We start from the raw sequence: 26,259 nt of genomic DNA, 5'->3' as shown, positions 1-26,259 counted from the left end.
GGAAAAATGGCCATGTCCAGTTTTCAATGCAAGCCTCCGGAGGAATTTACTTTCGCAAGCCCAAGTGAGTGGCCGCAATGGAAGCGGCGTTTTGAACGTTTTCGCATCGTGAGTGGCCTCGCCTCGAAATGCGCGGTGGAACAAGTCTACGCATTGGTCTACTTTATGGGCGACAAGGCTGAAGACATCTTTGCCTCATTCAAGTTGACAGAGGAACAGAAGAACAGCTACAACGATGTTTTGCAGGCGTTCGAGAACCACTTCGTAGTTCGAAGAAATGTCGTGTACGAAAGAGCGACATTCTTCAGAAGAGAACAGCGGGAAGGAGAAGGTGTCGAAGAGTTCGTCACTGAGCTACACCGACTGGCCAAGTTGTGCAGTTTCGGAGAACTGCATGACGAGATGATCCGGGACCGGATAGTAGTGGGCATCAGGGACCGCAAGCTGTCTGAACGAATGCAGCTGGATGCGGAGCTGACCCTCGAAAAGGCCACCAACATGGCGCGACAGTCTGAAGTCGTAAAAGAACAAGCTGCTACGCTCCACCGAGACAAGGAAGGAAACGTGGACAGAGTCGGCCAGACTCGTAAAATGGCTGTACCTCCAAGAAATCGGAAGGGGTCTGCAACACGAGACAAGAAGCCGCCTGAATCCGAAGCAAAGCAGTGTATGTTCTGTGGCTACTCGCAGCACACTACAGGGAAGTGCCCTGCACAAACCGCGACGTGCAACAAGTGCCGCAAAAAGGGACATTTTGCCCGTGTCTGCAAAGGAGGAGCATCAGTCCGCGAGATCGTTAGTAGCAACGATGCATTTCTCGGAGCCGTCTCATCCAGCTGCGACGACAAGTGGATGGCTACTGTGGACATCAATGGGTCGCCCGTCACCTTCAAAGTTGACACTGGAGCTGATGTGACTGTGATTCCTGTGAAAACGTACCGGAGATATTTCAGGGATCTTCATCTCCAGAAGCCAGACAAGGTTTTGAAGGGACCCAATGAGCGACAACTTCCTGTTTCCGGCATGATAACGGCAGACATGTCATACCGCGACACGTCGATGAAAGGAAGCATCTACGTTGTGGATGGTCTTCAGATGCCTCTCCTGTCAAGGAAAGCTAGCGAAGAACTAGGCATTGTAAAACGTCTTGATCAAGTCATCATTCAGAAAAGCGAAGCTGTCAACCCACAGGGTGAGTTTCCCAAGCTGTTCTCCGGTCTTGGTAAAATTAAGCTCGCATACAAGATCAAGCTTAAAGAAGATGCTGTACCGTTAGCGTTGACCACTCCTCGAAAAGTTGCCATACCATTAATGTCGAAGGCCAAAGCAAAACTTCAAGAGATGGTTCAGCTTGATGTTATCGAGCCAGTTGAGGAGCCAACAGAATGGTGTTCTGGAATGGTCATTGTTCAGAAACCTGACGGAGATGTACGCATATGCGTAGACCTGACTGAGCTAAACAAGTTTGTAGAGCGAGAAGTTCACCCTCTGCCTGTCAGTGAACATGTCCTTGCGCAACTTGCCGGAGCCCAGTACTTCTCCAAAGTCGACGCCAATTCAGGATTTTGGCAGTTTGAGCTTGCGGAAGAGTCTCGAAGCATGACCACGTTCATAACGCCATTTGGCAGGTACCGGTTCAAGAGACTACCGTTCGGAATCAGTTCAGCGCCTGAATTCTTCCAAAGGAAGATGTCACAGTTTTTGGATAACCTGGAAGGCGTCGTGTGTAACATGGATGATATCCTGATCTACGGCAGGACACAAGCAGAGCATAACGCCCGTCTCAGAGCGGTTCTGGAAAGGTTACAGAAACATGGCGTCACGTTGAACCGTGAAAAGTGCGAGTTCAATGTTCAAAGGGTAAAGTTCTTGGGACACATCGTTGATAACCAAGGAATTCATGCCGACCCGTCAAAAGTACAGGCTATCATTGACATGAGACCACCATCAAACACTCAGGAGCTGAGAAGGTTTCTCGGAATGGCAAACTACCTGATGAAGTTTGTCCCGAACATGTCAGAAATAGCTCACCCCATGAACGCTCTTCTAAACGCGAAAAGCGAGTGGGTATGGACCTCAGCCCAACAGAAAAGCTTCGAAATGCTGAAGAAAAAGCTGTCTGAAAGTCCAGTTCTATCAGTATTCGACCCAGAGAACATGACTGTAGTTTCAGCAGATGCCTCATCGTTCGGGTTAGGTGCAGTTCTGCGACAGAAGCAGAAAGATGGAGTCTATCGACCTGTAGCGTACGCATCCCGTAGCCTGTCAGAGACAGAAAGGAGGTACGCTCAGATTGAGAAAGAAGGCCTTGCTGTGACCTGGGCATGTGAGAAGTTTCAGGAGTATGTCACTGGATTACAGTTTACCATTGAAACTGACCATAAGCCGTTAGTTCCGATTTTCATGTCGAAACATTTGTCGGATATCACTCCCAGGCTACAAAGGCTAAAAATGCGCATGATGCGTTTTTCCTATAAAATGACACATGTGCCGGGCAAGGACCTTGTTGCTGCTGACGCTCTGTCTCGACAGCCGCTACCTCACCGAGATAGCACTGAGCTTGAAGAAGAAGTTGCATGCTACGTTAGAAGCGTAATTGCCAATCTTCCGTCAACTGACAAGAGACTTGCGGAAATTCGACGAGAGCAAGCGGCAGATCCAATTTGCAGCAAGTTGAGCAGCTACTGCAATGATGGATGGCCAGACCGCAAAGAGCTCCCTTTCGAATGTAAAGATTATTGGCAGCACAGGTCAGACATAGCTGTTCAAGATGGCCTTCTCATGAAAGGATCAAGGATTATAATTCCTGGGCCCATGCGCAAAGAAATACTCGCGAAGATACACCAGGGACATCAAGGAATTGTTAAGTGTCGAGCAAGAGCCCGAGAGTCGGTATGGTGGCCGGGTGTATCGACAGAAATCGAAGAGCTTGTTCGCCGATGTACACAGTGCGTTAAAGAACAGGGATACAGACATGAGCCGTTGATGCCATCTGATTTTCCCGATCGACCATGGCAGAAAGTTGCCATGGACATGTTTCACTGTGGAGGGAAGAACTACTTGCTTGTGACCGATTATTATTCAAGGTATCCCGAGATCGCCCTGCTTCCGAGTATGACAGCGCAAGAAGTTATCAAGCACGTGAAGTCTATTTTCGCAAGGCATGGCACGCCTGAGACAGTTTTCAGCGACAATGGACCTCAGTTCAAAAAACTTGATGGCTCTGCTTTCCGCCAGTTCGCGGAAGAATGGGGCTTCGAACACGTAACATCAAGCCCCAGGTTTCCGCAAAGCAATGGCTTCGTTGAGGCAGCCGTGCGGATCATAAAGAAGAGCCTACAGAAAACGGGGGACAGTTATGTTGCTCTTCAGGCGTACAGAGCCACGCCACTTGCAAATGGCTTTAGCCCTGCGGAGTTGTTAATGGGACGGCGTCTGAGAACGTCTGTTCCGGCAGTGTCTAGTTCGCTAGATCCCGCTGTTGTCGACAATACAGCGCTCCGGGCGTGGGAACTGCGCCGAGCAGCCCAGCAGAAGAGAAACCACGACAGAAGGCACGGGGCTCGGATCCTCCGTGATTTAGAGCCGGGAGAAACTGTGTGGATAAAAAACCAGAACAAGACTGGAACGGTGCTTTCATCGGCGGGGTCTCCGAGGTCTTACATCGTGGAGACAGACACAGACCAACTGAGAAGGAACCGAATCCACTTAGCCCCAGTCCCTGAAGTTGAGGTTCCAGACTCATCGAATGAATCAACGCCTGGGAGAAACCCGCCAGCTTCGCAAGATGCAAGGAGACGTGAGGTGGGAGAAGCGTCGGTTTACGACGACCAAAAGCCGCCAGAAACAAATGAACCCCAGGAGAGCTCATCCACCCCACAAGGATACAAGACACGGAGTGGACGTGTAGTCAAGCCTGTCCAACGCTTGTGAAAGGGAAGGCTGAGAGGGGAAGATGTGCTGTGTGTTTACGCCGAGACGCAAGGGAAACCCGAGCCGACGGCGCGCAGCCGGCGGCTCGGCCCGACGCAGGAAATACGAGGGCGCGACCCGGGGAGGGGAAGCGAAAAATAAAGACACTCTCAGACTGAACGCCAGACGTGTCGGCTGTATGTTTCTCACGCTCCGCGAACACTACAATGACTAACATACGCTCGGGAAACAGAAGTTAGGGGGAGGAGAATGTACCATAGCGGGTTGGGTAGAGAATCGGAAAAGGAGAAAGAAGAGCAAGACAAGAGATAGGGGAAAGGGAGGAACTGGGTGGACATGGGGGTGGAAATGCGGAGAATTGGGTGGACGATCAGGGTAGTTGCCAAATGCTACCGAGGGGTGGAACTAAATGTTGGAGCAGTGACTGCACGGAGGGGTGAAATCAGAAAATTTTGCGGAAAAGAACCTACCCGGACCCTGGAGAATAGGAGCAGTGAGAATTGTCTTGGGAGAGCTCTTCGTCCTAAGGTGGCCCTAAAGAGACCGATGATACAGTTAAACCTGTATGTAGGGAACCTCTATGTAACGAAGTTCTGGATTTAACGAAATTTTCAATTCCCCATCGCCAGCCCCATTGAAACATGTGTTCGCGACCTTTGTGGAACGAAGGCGTTGCGACGGTTATCGCGGATGTAAAGCATTCGCTACGCTGATCAGTCATTGCTTCTTTCCCCTTTTCTCAAAAATCGGCTCGAGGAATTAATTAATACAGCTAATTTCGCGCGCACCGGAAAGTATGATGCTTTTCCTCGTGTGAGTACGAGGTCGGTTAGGTGATAAGCCAGCCTTCGGGGTGTAGTCGCGCGTCTCCACACGTATCTGTGCAGTTGGTTCGTCAGTTATAAGTTCTGATGCAAGAAAATTGAAAGTTTTGCTGTTCAAGACAAGCTCGCAATTTTCAAATTTTCAATGTCGTCTCCACTGGCGACGACGAAGAACATGGCTGTCAAGTACAGTATCCAAGCTAGTACACTCTCGACAATTTTGACTACAGAAAGAGCATCACGTTTGCGAAAAGGCGCGCTTTCTGCACAGGGTTCGTTCTTGAAACGTATTTGGCGCCGAAGGTGTCGAAAGGCAAAACTTATAACAAAGTTACATTTGTAAATACGGGGGTAAGTTGTCTTGCTTCTTCGGAGCGCCGTGTAGTGCCAAGTTCACCCGAAAGCAGCAGAATTGAAATCACGCAGTTTTTTACTGTCAAATAAATCCTTGTGAAATCACTTATTTCTACCATTTTGGTTTCGTTTCTGCTTCATTCACGCGAGCCCTAACTCGAGACCTGCATGTAACAAAAACCTGCGTGTAAGAAAAAATTACGAATTTTTGTCGACTTCGTTATATTCAGGTTTAACTGTACATACATAATAATCACTATAATCTTCAGGCTTCACTCATACACTACTTATGTAATGGAGTTAGTTTTCACGCGTTCGGTACGTCATTCTAAGCACGACAGTACTAATGCGCTCGGGATGAGGGAGGACAGGTGTTTCTCACGTATTTTATTTTCTTTAGTTAAAGGGACACTGATGTGATTAGTAAAGATTGCGGGTTTACTAGCGCAAATTGTAGTCCGGTATCCATAGACCATGTTTAGACCACTCTGAGTGCGTTTACGCGAATTTGTTTAGTAGAAAAATCAATTAAAACTCCTGTCCTCCTCTCTGCATCCTTGCCCATTTCTTTGGCGTTTTCGTGTGACGTCAGGAGCAGATGACTTGGCTTGAATGCGCTACTGCACGGCTCGCCGACCTTCCGACAGAGTCAGTCGGCCCAGCGGCCGCCTCACTCTGACTCCGCCGGCCGCCGACGAGTCGTCGCAATTTGTTCGCTCAGTTGAAACTGAGCCACCGCACGTTTGTGAATGGAAGAATGTGCCTTTGTTTACTATGTTACTTTGTACACTGTATCAAGCTCCGAGTCCGGGTCGCTCCACACAAGCGCACATGCGACACTTCGCTGACTGGTACGCTAGTAGGAAAATCTAAGGCCACTTGAAGGCAGGAGAAGTAAGCGAAGTCAATATAGGTACCAAGGAAATAAAATGAACTGAAACTTTTACCGTACAGCGCAATACTAGGGAGCAGGAAGTCCTTTTTTGCGCTGGGTGAGCAAGCACAGCGGTCAGCAGCACGACCACACATCTGCGAACGCTTTTCCGTCTAAGAAATGCAATTGCTAGACGTGAGATATTGTGGACGTTTGAGGGACGCTTACTGCACTAGCGCTATACAACAAATAGTCACCTAAGCTGCTTGAAATGCTAAAACTAAATAAAAGGGTAAACTGGTTATACATTATATATCCTATCTAACCAACAGCGGCAGTGCTCGCCCGTGGCCGAGTATTCTGGATTGCTAGGCATGTTATTTTGCAAGTCAGAAGTTGGAATCCCCGGGGGTACATTTTTTTGTTTTTGTAAGTTAACTTCTTCGTTTTCGACCGATGTTTTCTATACTGAGTTCACCATTTTTTGGCCGTAACGTTCACTGATCCACGAACTAGTTCGCAGAACGCGCGCAGACTGACACTAACGCGCTAGCGAGTTCTTGTTGGCGTGCTGTTGCCATACGCACCGACTGCTTGCGGGCAGTGGGCAAAGGCCAGAATCAACAGGCCCTTGGCCTGGTGCGAACACGCTTTTTACGATACAGGCATGAGCTTGGCAAGCTCCTAGCTTGCCTAGCTCATGCTAGGAAATTTTGGTATTTGAGCGTCTCTGCATGGTATTTCGAGCGTCTCTGGTGAGGCGGAGGGCGTTGATTCACTGCGTAGGCCTCGGCTAGTGATAGCTATGATTATAATCCGTCCTGGGAGGCTTATCTTAGGCATTTTACAGCCGACAACACGGCATAAGCGTGGTACGACGATTACTGAGATATTGAGAATGACCATCAAACAATGCAATGGGATGGCAAGTGTGTTGTTTTACAGAAGTGAAACCGAAACTTGTTTGAATGCTAATCTTGGACATTGTCCAATCACGGTGCATCTCCTCCCGTCGTCACAGCCTTTAGTTGCTGCGGCCGCCTCAGACCGCGCATGGTAGTTTTTCTTCTTTTGCGCTATATAAAATAATTGCAGACTTATTATTAACCGGATAAATGATGAAAATTGTGTTAATCTGAGCCAGTCTACGAAGCGCAAGCAAAAAGGGGAGCTTGACAAATTCACTTCAGTGTCCCTTTAAGGATTTGGGCGTTTTGCTGAACAGCTTTACAGTTTGTGTTAAACTGTCACACCCGTGGTTGTCACACAATGGGTGTTGACGTAAGCTATGGTTTATTGCTGTGTAGTTCTGGTGGGGCAGATTGGGACATTTCTTATTTTCTGCTTCTCTCAATTTACTCAGTATGTACGCAGTCGAACTGCCAAGCGAGGTGTGGGATGGAGAACCAAGGAAACGGTATTGAATCGTGGGAATGTATGCCGAACAACACGTGCATCTGCTTTTATTCCAATCGTAAGTACATACTTCTTTTGCTTTTTTTCTTTGCTCTACGCATGCCACTGTGACCAAGGGGTTGGCAGTAACTGCGAAAGGCCTTTGGAAGCTGCCCCACGTCCCATGAGCGGTCAGTGGTTAAGGGTCTGCTTGCTTTGACGGGAGGTTTTCTGCGGGCGTCGGTTCCGAACATTATATTTCCGCAGAACCATGCCTTCCATTTCGCTTGTACTTATTTTTTCCGTAACCAGCACTTGTACGCGCCCTACCAAGCAGTAAAAATTGCTAACCCCAAGCATAAAAAATCAACAGTGGCCAATGTGTCCGTGCTTGGCAATGCCTGAGCCGCCATTATTGGCTGGTGTTTGGCAAAGGTGACAATCCAACAAGGGCCCAAACTCTGGAACGCCAATATTGCACAATGCTTGTCAAAGCATGTTGTCGTGGTAATGGCCATGCATGAAAGAAATGCTATTTCCGTGCATATTTCTGGCTGTCTGGCCAGTTCTCATGGCCAATGCGTATTCTATGTGTGACCCGGCTTAAGTTTTGTACATGCCTTTATAAATAAAATTATTTGATGAGTACGTATTAAAACATTTTCTATCAATGACATGCATAAAACATATTTCAGGCTGCAAGGCAGCACATCGAATAGGCGCTGACCATCATGATTTTGTATGCACTAACAAGTTCCTCAAAAAATTCAAGGATTTGAGGTGAAGGCGTTGAAGGAGCACGATACCACACCCGTTCACTTTCCTTACACGTTTATAATGAACATATTACAGATTTATTTACCACAGAAGCACGGCTGAAAATGCTATGAATCGAAAACAATTTTGTTCAGTAAAAACTCCAACATAAGAGAAAGTAAGAAACAGAGAATAACAACTTTAATCATCGAAAAAAGCAAGCAAAATAATACACAAACATAGAAAAAGTTTCATAACGAATGTTAAAAAGTATGCTTACGAACCCCGATCAATAAGGGAAATGTAAACAAGACCCGTTTGCTCGATAAAAGGCCAACCTGCCATGAGCACAGATTTAGTTCAACAGCACTATTGTAGAACAGTCCGTCTGCTGCATCCTCCACTTGTCCAGGGGAAAGACCTTTACGTTGCAGCGCCTATATAACGTAAAAATCTTCATTGCAATGCTAAATGCACGCTGATTGCTAAATACGATGCGTAGCACCCTCGTGAACACATGTACCTGCGAAAATATTCAGGGCAATCTTTCAGCCTGTTAACAATCGCCCTCAAACATGAAACGGGCTGCACTCACTGTAATTTATTTTTCTACACCACCTTTTACTACAGCAGTTATTTGGCCAGTTCTTGAGAAAACACGCCGGAATTTTACCGAAAATGGGCTTCACACAGTGGCAATCGCAGAAGGTTAACAGCGAAACAGAACGAAACAGAACGGCAATGAAACAGGACAACATCTGTCTGAATTTGTATCGTCGGTTTGAAAAGGAGCATGCTTGCTGGACGTATGCGCTACGATCTGTCAAGCCTTTGATGAGTTCCTCATCGGACCATACTAAGCATATTAAGAAGGCCATTGCCTTATCGTGTTTTCGTTCAGCGGTTTCGAAGTCATGCCGACACTTCGTGATAACTTCAGTAAAATGTGCTGTTGGGCTAAATGGTGCATTATGTATTACGAAAATTGCGCTGAATAGACAAACAGAGGAAGAAAGACAGACAATGCGCAACTCACAACTATTTATTTGCAGGGAAAGAAGTAGCCTTATATAAGCTTCTACATGACAAAAATATAAAAGCAGATAGTAAAATCGATGACAACACCACAATATTCAGTGCCCGCCTACAGCTTGCTGTCTAAAAACGAAATTAATTGCTAATTCATTGGGCGGCAGCTTGAAGTTTACGCACGAAATGCAAAAAGGGCACAACCTTAGGTTTTTAGACATTGACTTCTGCGTACCAGAAAAACGTGTGTTGGATGTTTTGTCCCCGTGCGGCCAAAGGGCTCCTGCCATTAGAATCAGCTCACTCAAAAACTGTAAAACGTGCGATTGCCTTGATGTGCTTGGAGTCCTCTATTCAAAAGTCTTGTACTCATTGTATGCAAACCAGTTTTGACGGCCAGGTCTCTCGACTATCGAATGCCGGGTACCCTCGCTCCCTACTGTCGGCTGTATCAGAGGCGCTGCTTCAAAAACTAAAGCATAAGCGGGTCAAACCTCAGGTCATTCCCCAAAATAAAACGAGGCTTGAGGTGCTGCCATATTCCCATAAGTGGCTCACAACCTTACGCGGGTTGCCACGCAATATTGGGTACCCATTGTGTTTTCTGCACCACGCAAGCTAGGTGGGTTGTGCAGTCGTATCAGCGGAAAAAAGAAGCCTGATCCATGCGGTAAGAAGCACGCCATGAAGTACGTGGGATGCAAAGTTGGCACGGTGTACCAGATACCGCTCACATTTCACAAGGTATGTGTTGGGCAAAGTGGACGTTGCATGAATGATCGCCTCAGGGGACACGATTTATCTATCAAGAACGGCCTGAATCACACTTGCCCATTCATGGCCGTGATTGTGGTTGTATGCCGCGCCTCAAAGAAACTATTATCATGGACAGAAGCCGGGACACTGTGGCGCGTGAGCTTTTAGAAGCGTACTTCATTAAAAAAAATTGCCAGGGGTGCATCAGTGAACCGTCATTATCAATCTTTATCAATGAATTTCGTTTTTTAGACAGCAAACGGTAGGTGGGCTCTGAGTATTGTGGTGGATTTTACTATCTGCTTTTATGTTTTTATGTCCTGTAGAACCCTATATAAGGCTACTTCTTTCTCTGCAAATAAATAGTTGTGAGTTGCGCATTGTCTGTCTTTCTTCCTCTGTTTGTCTACTGAACGCTATTTTCGTAATTCATACTTGGTGATAAACAGATTCAATGGAGAAGTAAAAAGGTAAGGTACGCATGATTTCCACAGGACCCCTTGTCATGGAGATGGAAAAAACTTCTGAAAATTTTAAAAACAAAATCCGGCTGTAGGGATGTTACACAGTACACACAAAAGCTAAAAAAATGGCCGCGTGTCTGCTCTTTTCGTTGCAAATGTCGTCGAAATACGATAGTCCACCGGCGCCCCTGGCAAGTAACTGCCTCCCTTCTCTTTCCCGCTAACCTCTCATGCGGTTCCTTTCCCGTTTTGCCCCTCCCACACGCTAGAGATTTCCTCAAGTTAATTCAAATTTACCGCCTTCCACTTATCCAAGTCGTGGGTCTCAATGAAAGCCCTGCAGTACGGCGGAGACGCACGTCAATCGTCCGAATCGCCAGCTCGTACGAGTCTTAAAAGTCACACAGAAACCTCCAATCAACAAGGTGTCGGGAAACTAAGCTCCATAATTCCATTTTTTGCGGAGGCCATGCGTAGATTCCGGGCTTCGTTTTCTTCGCCGGAAGCTGCCGCACTTATGACACTCATCGACTCCGTAGTTCGCTTCCAAACTCAATGGACTCCGTCAGGTATTCCTAAAATGCAACAAATTCGCAATACAGCCACAATTTTTCAGTGCGACGCGGGTGGCCTGCATTCACCTCTACCAGATTTCCGCAGATTTGTAGACCAGCATCCCTTCCCTGTTATAGCAACCTCGGAATCACCTCTATCTCAAGACGTATGACTTTCAGGATTCACAGTGTTGTGTTCCAAAGCTGATTTGCCATCAACCAGCGTACTTTTAGCTTTGAGAAGTGGCCTCACCGTGATACACCTAACGTGACGCCCAGTGCGGCAAACGAATATGTAGCAGCCACTGTGCAAATCGAAGGCCTCTCTTTCCCCGTCATGGCCGCCTATACAGCACCCCGAAAGGCGTTAGATAGCGACCGTTTGGAGGGTATGCTTCGTGCTACGCCGCCACCGCATATACTCACTGGTGATTTCAATGCGCTTCCCCCGTCATGGGGTAGTCGTAAAATAGCAATCAAAGCACAGCGCTTATAAGATATTGCTTACCAGCACGGTATGGCTGTACGTAATACCGGGGGACCAACTTTTTTCCCCAAAGAAGTTTCAAATGCTCTCGACAACACTGTAGTTTCCTCCGTACTGCTTTCCAGAATAAGCTGGTCTGTGGACATTGAATCCCATGGCAGCGACCACCTCCCTACTTCATAACACTCCATGGTGTTTCAGGAGGTCATCTAAAACATCAGGTCTGATTCTCCAACTGGGATGTTTTCACCTCAGCAATCCAAGAGGACATGGGTTCAGTGTTGTGTTACGATGACTTCGTAAGCACGATGGCTAGAGCGCGCAAAACGAGCAGGAAGACTTTCATATTACCCAAGTCATACATTGTCACCGACGCAGACTTTTAAAGGCTTCGGGCCATGCGCCGTCGGGCAGAAAGAAGAGCACGCAAAACTTTGGTACCTGAGGACATTCGAGCATCCAGACGCCTACAGAAGCGCATTCAGCGCCACATGTGCAAATTGGCTAAGCTTGAGTGGACATCCTTCTGTTAAAAGTTGTACCCCAGGAAGCCGCTTACCAGAATATGGAGCGCGGTCAAAAGACTTCTCTCACCACCGACGTGTCTCCACCCATTTAGTTCGCTTTCAATGCGCAATAAGTTTATAATCTTAGGCATCGCAGAGGTGTTCTGTAGAAAAATTGCGGCCGCATCAAGTCGCCTACGATACTTCCGCTCCCGGATATTGGACGCCCATCCAATAAAAAGCCCCTTATTGATGACCTATTCACGCTGGGAGAACTCGTCATGGCTTTATCATCGCTTAACAAGACTTCTTCCCCTGGCTCAAATGGCATAACCTACACTGCACTCGCTCATCTACGGGACACCGAGAAGAGATTTCTCCTGGACATTTTTAACCAATTCTGGATGACTGGTCGTCTTCAGCCGACCTGGAAGACTGCTTTTATTGTGCCAATATTAAAACCAGGCAAAGATCCAACAGACCTTCAGTCGTACCGACCTATTGCACTTTTGAGCTATGTAGGCAAGCTCATGGAAAAAATGGTGCTGCTTCGACTGGATTGGGACCTCACCAACAGAAATGTTTACCCGCCACAGTTGTCCGGGTTCTGAAGGGGCAAGAGCAAGAATGATAATGTTATTGCCCTTGCAAATTGGGTCAAGCGCGAGAAAGCACAGCGTAACACCGTCATAGCGGTATTTTTGGACGTCAAGGCTGCGTATGACTCGATCACGCATGACGCTATCCGCTTTCAAATGAATTTGTTAGGTATTTGAGGCCATATGTATGACTAGCTGTCGAATTATCTCAGCGACAGGACCATCTTTATGACCAACTCTGACGGTGACACACAGAAGCACAGCGTAACTCGTGGCGTTCCGCAAGGTGGAGTATTCAGTCCAGCACTTTTTAATATCTTCCTCATCGGAACCGAAAAGTGTTTGCCACGACCTGTCGCGATTTCCCGATACGGAGATGATATTTTCATATGCTGCTCCTGGCGCAATCGGCGTGTGCTCAGTGCAAGACTGCAGCGGAGATTAGATTCCATCTCAGCGGTCCTTGCGGCGCACGGACTCGAAATCTTCGCTACAAAATCAGCGGCAATCGTCTTCACTAAGCGAGGCGTTACACGGTATGAGCTTACTGTAATGGGAATCCCAATGCCGCACGTCGCAAATTACAAATTTCTGCGCGTTACATTTGATAGATTAATGACATGGACACCACAGATTGGAAGTTTGAAGTAATTTTTCAACATCATTTTTCAAGATCTTCCGAATGCTTTCTAGCAAATCTGGCGGCTGCACCGTATACTCGCTTCTTCGTCTATACGACACTCTCTGCGAAGGTCTACTGCGCTACAGCCTTCCTGCCTTATCTCCCCTTTCAGCAGGAAATCTAAAGGCTTTAGAAAGAATTCAGGCGCGCATACTGCGTGTGTGTATCGGTGTCCCAAAAACGACATCCACATTGGATACTATCATCGAATGTCGACGTTTGATGCTGATGGCGTTGCCTAAACAAGACCTGCTGCGTGCGGGTTTACATTTTGTGACAAGACAACCAAACTACCTTTTGGCTGAGTCCCATGCTACAGATGTGGAAGACCTCTTGCCGCAAAAATACCAGGCGCCATCTCTGCCTTCGTACCCGTTATGGTTGGTCCCACCCATGAGTATTCACACAACCGTGCCAGGAATCAGGTGAAGAGCAGATTTTTCCGCTCCAGATCTTACGTTTTTTACTCTGCAACTGCTACACAGTAAATACGCCTGCAATACCCTCATATATACTGATGGATCACTCACGGGAGGTTCCTCAACGATTGCTGTTTATATTCCGGCGTCGTAAACCTCGATCACCAAAAAAACTCAGCCACAACACCATCTAGAGCGACTGAGCTCGCCGCAATGAGTGCGGCTCTTTAATACTGCACCACCCAGCCAGCCAGTCAATGGGCAATTTTTACAGATTCCCGCGCGGCCCTTCAATGCCTTCAGTCTTTTCCTAATCAACAGCTACGCTGGGCCATTCGCGTTTTACACTACCAAACCGTCAGTGCTGACCACCTCAAGAAACTCCCGTGGATTCCGGCTCATTGCGGTGTATCAGAAAATTCAACAGTAGACACTACAGCTTCCCAGGCTCACAATCACGAGGTTCCTATTGCGGCAGTACCCTTCTCCAGTAAAGATGCTGCCGCACTGGCGTCTTGTATTGCGCGGCAGGTACAGCTTTCTATATAGGCTGCTCCATTACGGTGCTATGCACCATTCTACTCCCTTGACCCAGAATGTACTTTCAAGTTACCGCTTGGTCTCAACAAGCACGACGTAGCTGTAATACACCGCATACGTTTGAACGTCGCCTACACACGCCTTTTCCGTTTTAAGCTTCAGCAGACCAGCTCACCCTTGTGTGAAGACTGCCATCGTCCAGAAGACGTTCACCTTGTCATCTGTGTGTGTAGACGATACGATACACCCAGAATCTCCTTGAGAGTGACTTTGGGCAAACTACCCACATCACGTCTTACGCGGCATGATGTGCTTGGCCCCTGGTCATGTGCTAAAAGAGCCTCACGTGTACGAAGCCTTACTCAGCTTCCTCCGTTGTTCAGGTATAGTCAACAATCTTTAACAGTGGTGAACTTCGGTGATACGTGTGATATAGAACTGCGTTCCTCATCTTTAAACTCTTAACCTCTGCGGAATGTCAAAGCGAACATTCGCATGTGTACGTCTTCAGCAGGGCTGCTTTAGTAACGCTGAATGTGCCGCGTTCTCGGGAGGCTAATCCAATAGCTGAGAACTCTGTTGAACTTGAAGCGGACATTTTATCGAGTATACTTCAACACTTCCTTTTATACCGAACTACTGAACTTGCTTGCGACTCCAATTCTCATCATACTTTTTTCCTTTCCTGATTTTTCCTTCTTTCTATATTCCCTTCTTCCTTTTATTTTCCTTTCCTTTTTTTCCTTTCTCCCTCGTTTTATTTTTCACCTGACGTAGCATGTCAGGCTCTTTCCTGGACAAACCTCGTCAGTATCATTAAACAATTCTCTCTCTCTCTCTCTCTCTCTCTCTCTCTCTCTCTCTCTCTCTCTCTCTCTCTCTCTCTCTCACGTGAATAGAGCCACCCGACTGGAACTTTTATAGAACCACATTGCCATACTCCACGAGCATTAAGCGGAACGTTGAACCTGCCTAGTGGAATCTTCCGTTGCTGTTCCCGTTTGATTTTTTAAATACTGTCAGGTAGCGCTGGCAACAGCAGGCGACGGCTTTCTGCATGGACTGCTTTCTGCATTAATCTATGGTACCGAAATTTATGGCAATGGAGGCCTAAAATATGTTGTTCTTGCTTTCCTATTTGCGGCGCCTACATACGGGCTTTACTGATGCCTAAAACTCTGTCTTGAAGTTATTAGTACCTTAACTGCACGTTATCCTTCCAAAGATACAATCAGGGCTAACTATTGTTCCAACTTAAATCACCCAGTCATGCTTCTTGCGTGTGATTTATGTCAGCGGCCGCCAATAGCACACATCTGTTTTTGTGGCATCATGAAGATGCCGCCGGAAAGCGGCTTCGGGTCACCACTGATATGTTTGATATATTTTTTTTAATCTCTTCAGCATTCACTTGAAGTCTGCGGTAAAATATACATTTTAGTTATCCAGGAAAAGTAGTTCTTTAATGAACGAAACTCGTATTTTGTCTTCATGGCCACTTAAAACATTCCCATTCCTTTTAAATGAACCGACCTTTTAATGCAGAAGACAAAACTACAAAATACACATCCACTGTCAATGCTGGTATGTTGAGAGACTTGATCGCGGTGCAACATAATTCTTTTTTCTCTCGCACGATCCTGATCCACTGTTACCACTGCCCAAAAATGCACGGGTGAAACGAAAAACTGAAATGTCTCGCCGGGGAGGGCATAGCATATACTGCCTACTAGTACTGTGACCATGCAGCGATTCATTATGACTATAAAATAATATTAGCGATGAAATACAGTGTCGAAACATGCATATTGGCGGTGGCAACTTTTTCTTGGTTCCCGCTTTTTCCGGTAGCCACGGGATGGCGTGCCAGTTACGACGCATAGAGCTTATATAGTGGTCAGTCCTAATAAGGTTTACGCGTCATGCGTAGGACGACAACACTGGACACGTTTTGGTCGAGTGCGAAGCGGCAACGCCCATTTTTGTGTTTTCTTGTTCTTTCAAAAGCGACAGAAACAAAATACAAGTTTGTTTGAAAACAAAGACAACTGCATCCCTATAACAGTAGTACCTAGTTTTTCGCAAACCTGAGACAAATAACCGAGATATTTAAAAAAAATCATATGAAGAAGCGCCGAATTTCCAGCCACTTTCCGGTAATCTTCTATGACGTTACAGAATTTTGTCTATGTGATTGGGGGCTTCGGACATAAACCACCGCCTAGAAATATGACTTGGCGGTTACATTAGGGCCTCTACTAATGTTTTATCCCATAGGTTCGATGCTAACGTGAAGCTAACACATTTATAGGATATGTTTAGTGCTGCTCCACAGTACGTCACGACTGCATTGTGCGACATTTGAACGTTTTACAATAAATCTTGCATTTTTTCACCTAATAAACGTCTTTCACGGCTAGAATACAGCTTTAAACAAAATAAAGCTGTATTTTATATTTATTGCCCCTTAAAGGTTTTATACTTATGACTGAACACTGTCCTAATTGATACTACCTTGACGATGCACCAGTGGCTGTGGCAGTATCTGTGTATCCGTAACCTCCTTGCTTCATGCCATAGACATCCACCTCGGAGTCTACATCTTGCTGCTTCGTCTTCTTTTCAAATGTCTCAGCATGCACAGGGGAAGCCGACTGCAGATCTTTATGTGAGCAGAGGTATCCAGGAAAAAACTTTACAGCGACGCAGTGTGGGAGCGACCACAAATGTCTCTGCGAGTATGGAGAAGGTAAGTCTCTATTTCCATTCTTTGGCCTACGCTTCAATTTCACCTTTTGACATAGATGTTCACACCTATTTGTTGTACTCTCCAGAAAGCGCTTTGTATAAGAAGTGGAGCTTAGCCTTTTTTTATGGGGCATATCTTATGCCTCACTTCTATGCAATGGCTGTCCCACTTGCTGAGAAGAACTTCTTGCTGGGCTAGTTGGGGAATAGATGCCATTATTTGAAGCACAACAAAAGCACACGGGCTAAGAACAGAGTATACGAGAGAGGCGCTACCGAGTAGACGAGATAGCACCTGTCTCGTCTACTCTGTTCTTTGTCCGTGCGTTTTTGTTGGGCTTCAAATCATGGCATATGTCACACTTGCACCTGGCTGGGTCATGAACTTGAACGTAATGAACTTCCAAATGAATGCATGCAATAACCACACCATTACCTTGTCAACCTTAACGCTCCTATATAAACAATATCTCCAAACATTAAAAGTCAACCTAAACAGTACCTTTTATGGAGTGTGTTTACACCTTCGACACATACCTAAACCAATAACTTGGGTAGTGTGGAGTCAAAAACGCATGAAATCGTTCATTCACATGCGCTTGATAAGGAAAGGTTCCAAATAAATATAAATAAAGGTTAAGACAAGATGTCGGAGCACTGCAACAAAATTTGGCATGCATCGCCACTCGGCAATGGACGTTCTTAGACATGTGTGAATACAGGAAATATATTAAAGGCGATAGCCTTTCTGAGGCTACTTAAACACGGAAATTTTGGTATATGTGTCTGTCTGTCTGTCTGTCTGTCTTTCTGTGACTCAATTCAGCCACCCAGCCAAAGTGGAACAGATACTGCGCAATAGTCTTATATAGCCACAGCCAAATCTAAACGTCTAAGTCTGGTGAAATGTTCATACTTGTCAATATTGTTGAGCAAGAACAGGGCAGTACGCAAATTTAAGGCAGAAAATAAATACATGACTGATATTTGCAGTGTTCCTTTATTAAAAAATTCAAGGATGCTTGGTTTTTGCAGTAGCAAATGAAATACTACATCAACTGCAGAAAACCGTCGCCGGCTGCTGCCCGCGCTACCTGGCGGCATTTAAAAAAACAAACGGTAATAGCAATGAAGGGGTCCACTGTAGTGGAACCTATAGTGGGACGTATCCACTATAGGGGGTAGGTTCCACGTTCCGCTTGGAACGCTCGTGGAGTAGAGCAACGTGGTTCTCTAACCGTTGTTGTAGGGTGTCTGGATTAACGCGCGTCTCCGCAATGCGACAGCGGTAGTATTTCGGTACATTACTTGGAGCAGTGGAACGCGGTAAATTTAAATTGACTTGAGCAAATGCCTAGCTTGCTATCTTTGGAGGAACGAGAAGATAAAAGAACAGCGTGAGAGGTCATCGGAAAGAGAAGGGAGGCATTTACTTGCCAGGGGCACCAGTCGACTATCGTCCTTCGTCAACATTTCACCGAAAAGACCAGATAAGCGCAATTTTTTGACTGAGTGTAGATCCCTCCAGCCATTCATTCACTTTTGCAGGTATGACACTGGGTCGCATGAGCAGTGCCTTACTGCAAGCATTGCCAACAAGCAATCACTCCTTATTATGCACGCATGCCAGTATACATTATTACGTGATAAGCAGAGAAGCAGCGTATTGTCAATATTGTCCGGTGACAATATTGACAATACACTTCTTTCTGCATGTAAATTATACAAAAATGGCTTCCCTGGTATATTTGCAAATCGTAATGTATGTACCGCACATATTGAATATTTGAACAATTCGATTTTTATCGTGGAGAAAGTGCGCTGAAAATCGACACAAATAACAAGCACTATTCGTGTAGTATTCTAAGCTTCTAATATTTTCACAAAACCATTACTTCGCTTTTTGAAGGGCACGGGCATATCTCAATGATTGTAGGGACATTACTACCGTGAAGCGTCCTAAGATTGCCAATTTTGTCTCTGTATCGCCTGATTTCTGTGCATATTCAATTCACTTGTGCGTGATTTGCACTTTATTTCTAGTTACCGTGACCGCGCCTTGTGTTATTTTATTTTCTCCCTATTCTCCTCTTTTATTATTCACCGCTGCCCTTCCTTTCTCATTCAAGTCTTGTATTCCCCATCCCCATGTGTAGGGTAGCCTACTGGACAGTACCCTGGTTACCCTGCCCTTCCAGTACTGTTCCTTAGTTCCTTATATGCAAATATACTTAATTGATTGACTGTTTGATTGATTGATTGATTGATTGATTGATTGATTGATTGATTGATTGATTGATTGATTGATTGATTGATTGATTGATTGAGTGATTGATTATTTGATTGATTGATTGGTTGATTTATTGATTGATTGATTGATTGATTGATTGATTGATTGATTGATTGATTGATTGATTGATTGATTGATTGATTGATTGATTGATTGATTGATTGATTGATTGATTGATTGATTGTAGGGTTTAACGCGCCCACGCACCGCAGGTGGTGAGCGGCGCCGTAGTTGAGGGCTACGGATTAATTTTGACAACCTGGGGATTTTTAACGTGCGCCGAAATCTCGTACACACGGGTGTTTCTGCTTTTCGCCTCCATCAGAAAATCGGCCGCCGCGGCCTGGAATCAATCCCGCGACCTCATGCTCAGCAGCGCAACGCCTTAGCCACTGAACCACCGTGGTGGGTGCAAATATATTTAAGGCAGTAATTCTTGAAATATTACTAGAATATTTCGAGAAGTATTTTCGCGCTATGCTGTGATGCATAGCTGCTGCTACTATCAATGGGTTTTGCACGTCATACCTTGAACGACAGTAGAAACATGTTTTGGCAGGGTACGGAACTTCTATGTGCATTATTGTTAATCTTGTTCCGAAGGTAAGACATGTCTTTCAGCGAGTTTTTTTATATTACGGAAATAACATTTTGAAAAGGGAGAAGGAAGGAAGGAAGTAAACTATTTTCCTGAACACCCTTAGTCCAGGGCGCCGTCTTGGGAAGCCATGGCCATGGTTCTGGACGTCAGCAGGAGCTGCGTCGCAGCGCTGGGGTCAGCCAGACTTGCCTCCCAGGATGCTAGAGTTAGATTCTGGATGGGGTCAACTTTGGATGTCGATCACACGCCCATATTGTGTGGAATATGTTTGGGTAACCTCCGCAGAACGAGCAAGTAGGGGTGCGGGGTAAATTTCGAAAGCGATGTGGGAGATGTTCAGTGGGTAATGTGTTTGTCTGAATCTTTCGGAGGAGGAGGGACTGCCGCCTTGTGAGTGTACGATGGGGGGAGGGGTGTACCTTGCGCTGCGCGCAAAAAGACTCGAGGTATTCGCGCGGGCTGAAAGACGGCTGTGCATCACTTAAGGATGGCTGTGTGTGTGTGGAGAGGGAGAAACAGGAGATGATTGCGTGAGTGTGCCATCGCTCTCAATGTACACAAAGAAGTGTGCCTGTTTTGATAATTTTCCTTAAGGTGTTAATATGTGCTTTCACTTGAAGCCTGTTTGAATTTTTGTAAACATTTGCGGTTACACTGAAAGCATATATGCATGCCGTTCTTCCAATATAATCCAGTTGTGAGTTAGCGCCCGTCCTATCCGTTCGCCGTCATTTGCCTTCGCTGCGCTTTTGCTTGTTCCTAAAGTTTTATGGTTACAATTGAACATACTGCGTTGATCAAACGCCATTGGTATTCGCAGTATCGGTGTCTTTATAAACCTCTGCCTCCATGGCACAGACATTCAGCTCGGAGGCTATTTTAAGTTTTTTTCTGGTTCCTTTTTTACCCAGAATGTACGAGCGAAGCCCATTGCAAATCTGTCTGTGAGAAGACGTACCCTGGGAAACAAATGCTCTCGACAAACTGTCGGAGCGACAAGCAATGCCTGTGCACGTATTTGGATGGTAAGCTTATATTTTTTCTTCTGTATTTCAAATGTGCGCCTCCGATGCAGATGTTTACAGTCACTGCTTTGGTTCTGGAGAAACTGCTCTTCACCTCAAGCTTAAACCGGTTGCTCAAACAGGGAGCTTTATGAAGGTCTCTCTTTGTGATCGCGCGCATATACGTATGGCCTTACGTAATACGTAATGCGTATAAGTAATGGCTTACTTTAATCCACAGAGCAAGAATAATAGGAGGTGAAACGGCCCATTGCGGCTTAAGCGTGGGCGAGCGACCAGATAATGTCGCAATGAAAACCAAGGCAGACTGCAAAGCTTCGTAGCTGCGATGGTGAAGGAGAGGGTAACGGCCCCTTATGCACTAAATGATAGCGGCCTCAATTTGTCCCGGGCCTGCGCAGTGAATTGCCGTTCGCTGTAGCCGCGCAGTTTGTTCATCCGCGGCAGATGCCGCTAGCGTAACGTACGACGAGCGCTGGTGGCATTATCAGGCCGCGCTAGGAAGCCTAGTTTCTCCTGCTGTCTTATTCTTGCTCCTTGCTTTAATCCCACCACATTGACATTTGCGCTTGACTGTATCTTCAAGTCTACTGAATAAGCATTTGAAATTGAATGCGTGCAACTATGCTTGTACAGGATACAGGAAATTTTGCATCGAAACGCGACACGATGATTTATTCCTGCCTATACAGAGCTGTTGTTTGAGTGCAATTTAATTGCGTATATGTTGCCATTTCATGTAACTGGCTAATTTAATTTAGCAATTGCGTTTTACTCCTGTACGGATTAACTAGGGGTTACGGCATGATGTTGATAATGATTGGTTACTGACTTTACATTTGCCTTTTATATAGTACAAAGGAAGTGCTTCCTTTCGTAGAACGCATTGATGGCTAAAACGTATTGACGCAAATAGGGGCAGCCGTGAGGACGCTGAGATGGGCTGAATCCGCCGCGGTAGCTCAGTGGCGTTGTGCTGCTGAGCCCAAGGACGAGCGCTCGATTCCTGGACGGGGCGTCCGTTTTCCTGATGAAGGCGATAGGTGACACCGCCGGTCTATTCTAGATTTCAGCCCACGTTAAATACTTCCAGGGGGTCAAATATAATCCGGAGCCCACCACTTCGACGTGCCTCATTGCCTTTGGCGTCGACATGTTAGACCTCATAATCAAACAGAAACGGCTGATATATGAAAACCAAAGTGCTTGCAATTGCGCTGCCGTATATTGCAGAAGTTTTGATACAAACTTGTGCGAAATGCACCTGAAGACGCACGTGTTTGCTATAGCGAAATATTTCTCAATGCACTTAGATCTCTCAACTCTCTTTGAAAGCAAACGTGTCCCTTTAGGGGTACTTATCAAAGACTTCTTTACTGCTACATCGTGTTTGCGTCTCTCTTAATGCAACACTTTCTTTGCTTCTCGTTCCGAATTTGCAGCCACTGCTGTGGTATTGACCGCATGCGCTGGATTTCCTAAATCACCACCAGACAGCGCTCGCCTTCGCGCATATTCATACAGCCTAACTATAAATCCTATCGTAATACACTGTACAGAAGACATACGATCGCCGCGGGACGATGGGGAAACGACGTTGACGGAGGCTTTGGGGTTTGATGTGAGGGCAATCATCAATATCACTGCCATAGATGTGGTGAAGAGGCGGAAGTAGGGATGGCGGTAGATAACTAGGAAAGAGAGAAGGACGTACGCGAATCAAACGAATGATAATTTAGAGCAGCGGGGAAGGGAAAAACAGGTGTGCATGGGCAGGAATAGTGGGGAGGGAGAGATGGTAGTCTAAAACCGGGGAGAAAGGGCAAGGGAAAATAGGAGGAGGCGATTTCACTCGGTTAGTTAAGGGTAGGGTAAATAAGTGGAATAAAACAGGCAAGTCGGTGGTTGACGATGACGTCCCGATACAAAGGAAGGGCCTATATTCATCATCATCATCACCATCTGGTGTTTCTTTGTGCTTATGAGTAACACGTGTCCAACATGTTGTTCTGTAGCTGACCAGACGGCACTCCAAACATGGGGAGGGTATTCAATCCTGAGTGCTCGACAGGGGTACTCTTTATCCTATGAAAACACGCCATACTTTCACTTACAAACCTAAACGTTGGTGTGCACATCACAAGAACAATTTGTTCTATGCGTCCTTGCTTCACCGCCACCTGTGGGAAAATACATAGAGCATATATATTGAGTGAACGGCTTCTGCGACGGGACAATACTTTGGTATGAAAGGCATTGCAGTTGTCTACACACTGTTTTCCAGAGAAATGGCAATAGCGTATTTCTTTGTTCCTTAGCCCCGGTCCCTAATTCTCGGGTACGCTGCTGGCTTCAATGTGGTCTCTCGTCTGGCTGCTGCGAGAAAACACAAGCATATAATCTAAATGTGCAAGAAACAGCACCTTTAACATGAAAAGAGGCTGTCATGGAAGAAATCATTATAACTTGCTATCTTTTTCACGAAAAACCTGAGATATTTCTTTCTTTCCGCTCATGCCACAACTTTCTTTTCAGGTGGCGCTGGGACAGCTGTACCGGCCTGCATGCTCACCATCGCTACCATCTTGCTGACAAACTTGGCATAATGCCTGGGCGAGCTGAGGGCAAACTTGGAGCGCTGCTCATACCACCCACCATGTTGGGCTTGTGCGTCGCTCAGCTGTCATATGGCTAGACATCACAGGTGTCCAGGTTGCTTCGCTGTCCGCATATTTTGCTCCCTTGTTGGCTTGGAGTTCAGCACCAGAGCGCCAACCACGGCATCAGTGTCAAGAAGATCCACTACATGTTTCTCTTTTTTTGTTTTTTTTTGCGAGTTTAACACACCGAAGCAAGAACTTCGCTACTGCATGAAGCACACTGTATTGGAAAGATCACAATTTGTTATGCTGAACTGAAGATCCTTAATGTGCGCCAGAACATCGACATGGGGTGTTTCTGGCGTTCGTTTCCGCCTGAAAAGCGGCCACCTAGGCAGGGATCGAAATCGAACCCCTGTCCTTGAGCTGACAACTACAACATTTTAGCCATGGTGTCACCGTAGCGGGAGATACTGCTTGTTTCATTTGGCCCCATAAAAATACAATGAATTCCACACATTAGAATTTGGAGGTAAGAAATTCTAGGTTCATCAATCTAAAAGCCATGAGCGTATTAGATTTCACCGTCGTAAGGGACCAGGGCCCTTGTCAAAACCCTCTGGCATAAATAAGATGATTTTGGCTAAGATTACACCATGTATCAGTAAAAAAAACAACTAAATACATTCATGAGATTTTTTTAATTTACTCCCCCTCTCTTCATGCCAGATCACTTTCACACTGTTGCGTGACGCCAAGAAATGAAGTAAAAAAAGTGACATCTGGCCGTTGCCAGAGTTCGTCTTGGTATCCCATGATTAGTGTTCTACACCCGCAGCGCTTCCAGAAAAACAAAGCAGGAAAAGTTTCCAGCTGTAGCTCGTGCGCTCTATGTTTAGATCAATGTTACATATCATTTCTTAATCACAGGTCAGGAAGGGCAAGCACTACCTTTCCCAATGCCTTCCGAATGCCACGAAAGATCCAAATCTCAGACAGCAGCAGTTTTATACCAAGCCGGTGCCTTTACCAACCGCTCAACACCCATCTACGCCGAGAAAGGCTATGAACCATAAACCTTGGGCAATAAACCATGGCATGGAAACCTGAAAGTCCATGAACTGCCTGTTTGGTGACTCCTATACCAACACATTTGTCTGGGAGCAGCCAATGTTGTATGCTGGACAGTTGGAGTAGGTCTAGAAGCTGACCAAAGACATCGTAGGTACGAATAGTCCAGGACGACAATCCGGAGATGAGCTCCAGAGATGGACGTTGACGTGGTAAACAGCCCAAAAAGACAGAGATGCCAGAACTAACACCTACACAGGACGGGTGCTAGACGTCAACCGGGGCTTTATTTCTGGAAAAGGAGCAAAATACATATAATAGCATACATAAATATCAAATTGCAACTAAAAGTGCGCCATCCGCCCATGTTTGCGCGCAATTATCAGAATGTTTCTCTTTTTTCGTCAATAAAGCCCCACTTAATGTCTAGCGCCTATCTAGTGTGAGTGTTCTTTTTGTATCGTCGTCTTTTCCCTCATTTTACCACGTCGAAGTTCTATCACCAATTACCCCAAATTTCTTCGTTGCCCACAGTGAGGCCAGCATCTTAAAATCGAGCCCTGGGGTCAAAGCACATAGCATCGTATTTCTGTAGACGTGGTTAAGAAGGATTTGTTGCTGCTGCATTCTTTTGGAAGAAAGGCAAGTCGGTGAATCTTAACAAAACAACCGATGAGATACCAGGACAGAAGGATTGGCTCGTATTCATAACTCAACGCTCGCTTCCTGTAAGCATTGGCTTTGTCGAGGGAATGTGGATGGTGGGACTTGGAGAAAGGCTGCCAGAAATATTAATCTTGAGCGTCATTTTAGGGCTTTTCCTTGTCGCCGTGCAGTGTGCGTTGTAGTGTCACCTGCGTGGAGCAAGCTTGTCCTGGACTTAAGCGCAAAAGACAGGCGAGCATTTTTCGTCCATGCATCCGGCCTTCTGTACAGTTTTGTATTTGTCCACCTTGCTCATTTTTCACGTTGCCTGTGTGGGTGATACTTTGCTCGTTAAACCAAGATTGTATTTTCGCTATTGCAGAAAACAGTGTTTACGACCTTGTTGGCGGCGTGTCGATGGTTGCTTGGAAATAAAGGCTGCCTCAGTTTTTGTTCAGTAGTTCAGCGAACCGAAATGTTTTCTGACGCTCTTCGAAATGACGAGTATTTCAAGCCACGGAAAGAAGTTGAGTTTGCTTGGCGGCCTGCACACTGACATGTCGCGCTGATTACAATTGCACTCCTGACTCACTGCCTTTTTGTCGCGGGCTGCTGACAAGGCGGCTTTCAAAACAGGTTAGCTCGCTTTGCCTTGCAGTTGTCCGACCTATAAAGTTCTCTTTTGTGGACATTGTCAAGGATAAGGGTGGGATCTTGTCATTTGGGTGCACGCACACCATTGGGCAAACTCACCCAGCGCTCCACGTCAACATTGTCAATGGCACATAAAGTCCTGCGCTCTCTGTGCTGCGACACCATCACTTGCGGGGTAAAAGCGCTCATTCGCTCAGAACGCGGATACGAAAAAATATAGCCAGAGAGGGAGAGTAAATGTTTGTTGAAAAGTAGAACAGGTCGCCCTGATAAACTGATCTTGGGCCTGCTACTTCGCACTGGAGGGAGGCAACTGGGGACAAAAAGAAAAAAGAATGAATATGGAATGTATGAGAAATGACAATGAAATAATCATCTGAACTGTGTACAAGTAGTAAAACCAATAAACGTGTCACATACAACGAACCGCTGAATAAGATTATTACGGTCAAG

General features: G+C 46.0%; 1 protein-coding gene across 3 annotated transcripts in view; it reads left to right on the top strand.

The window, feature by feature from the left end:
* The window catches only part of LOC144166875 (uncharacterized), a 34,673-nt gene extending 9,061 nt beyond the window's left edge, over positions 1–25,612 (top strand). For all 3 annotated transcript variants that reach the window (XM_077696330.1, XM_077696331.1, XM_077696329.1), the window contains 4 exons: positions 7,349–7,459; positions 16,808–16,921; positions 20,723–20,836; positions 23,372–25,612. In XM_077696330.1, the coding sequence (XP_077552456.1) occupies positions 7,349–7,459; positions 16,808–16,921; positions 20,723–20,836; positions 23,372–23,442 (410 nt within the window). In that variant the 3' untranslated portion in view covers positions 23,443–25,612. The remainder of the gene's footprint in view (positions 1–7,348; positions 7,460–16,807; positions 16,922–20,722; positions 20,837–23,371) is intronic.
* The last annotated feature ends 647 nt before the right edge of the window (positions 25,613–26,259 follow it).

This window comes from Haemaphysalis longicornis, unplaced genomic scaffold, assembly GCF_048455015.1.
Source record: "Haemaphysalis longicornis isolate Haplotype H1 unplaced genomic scaffold, Haemaphysalis longicornis Haplotype H1 scaffold_194, whole genome shotgun sequence".
Taxonomy (NCBI): Eukaryota; Metazoa; Arthropoda; class Arachnida; order Ixodida; family Ixodidae; genus Haemaphysalis; species Haemaphysalis longicornis.
Note: the sequence above shows the minus strand (reverse complement) of the source record. Positions and strands in the feature narration are given on the sequence as shown.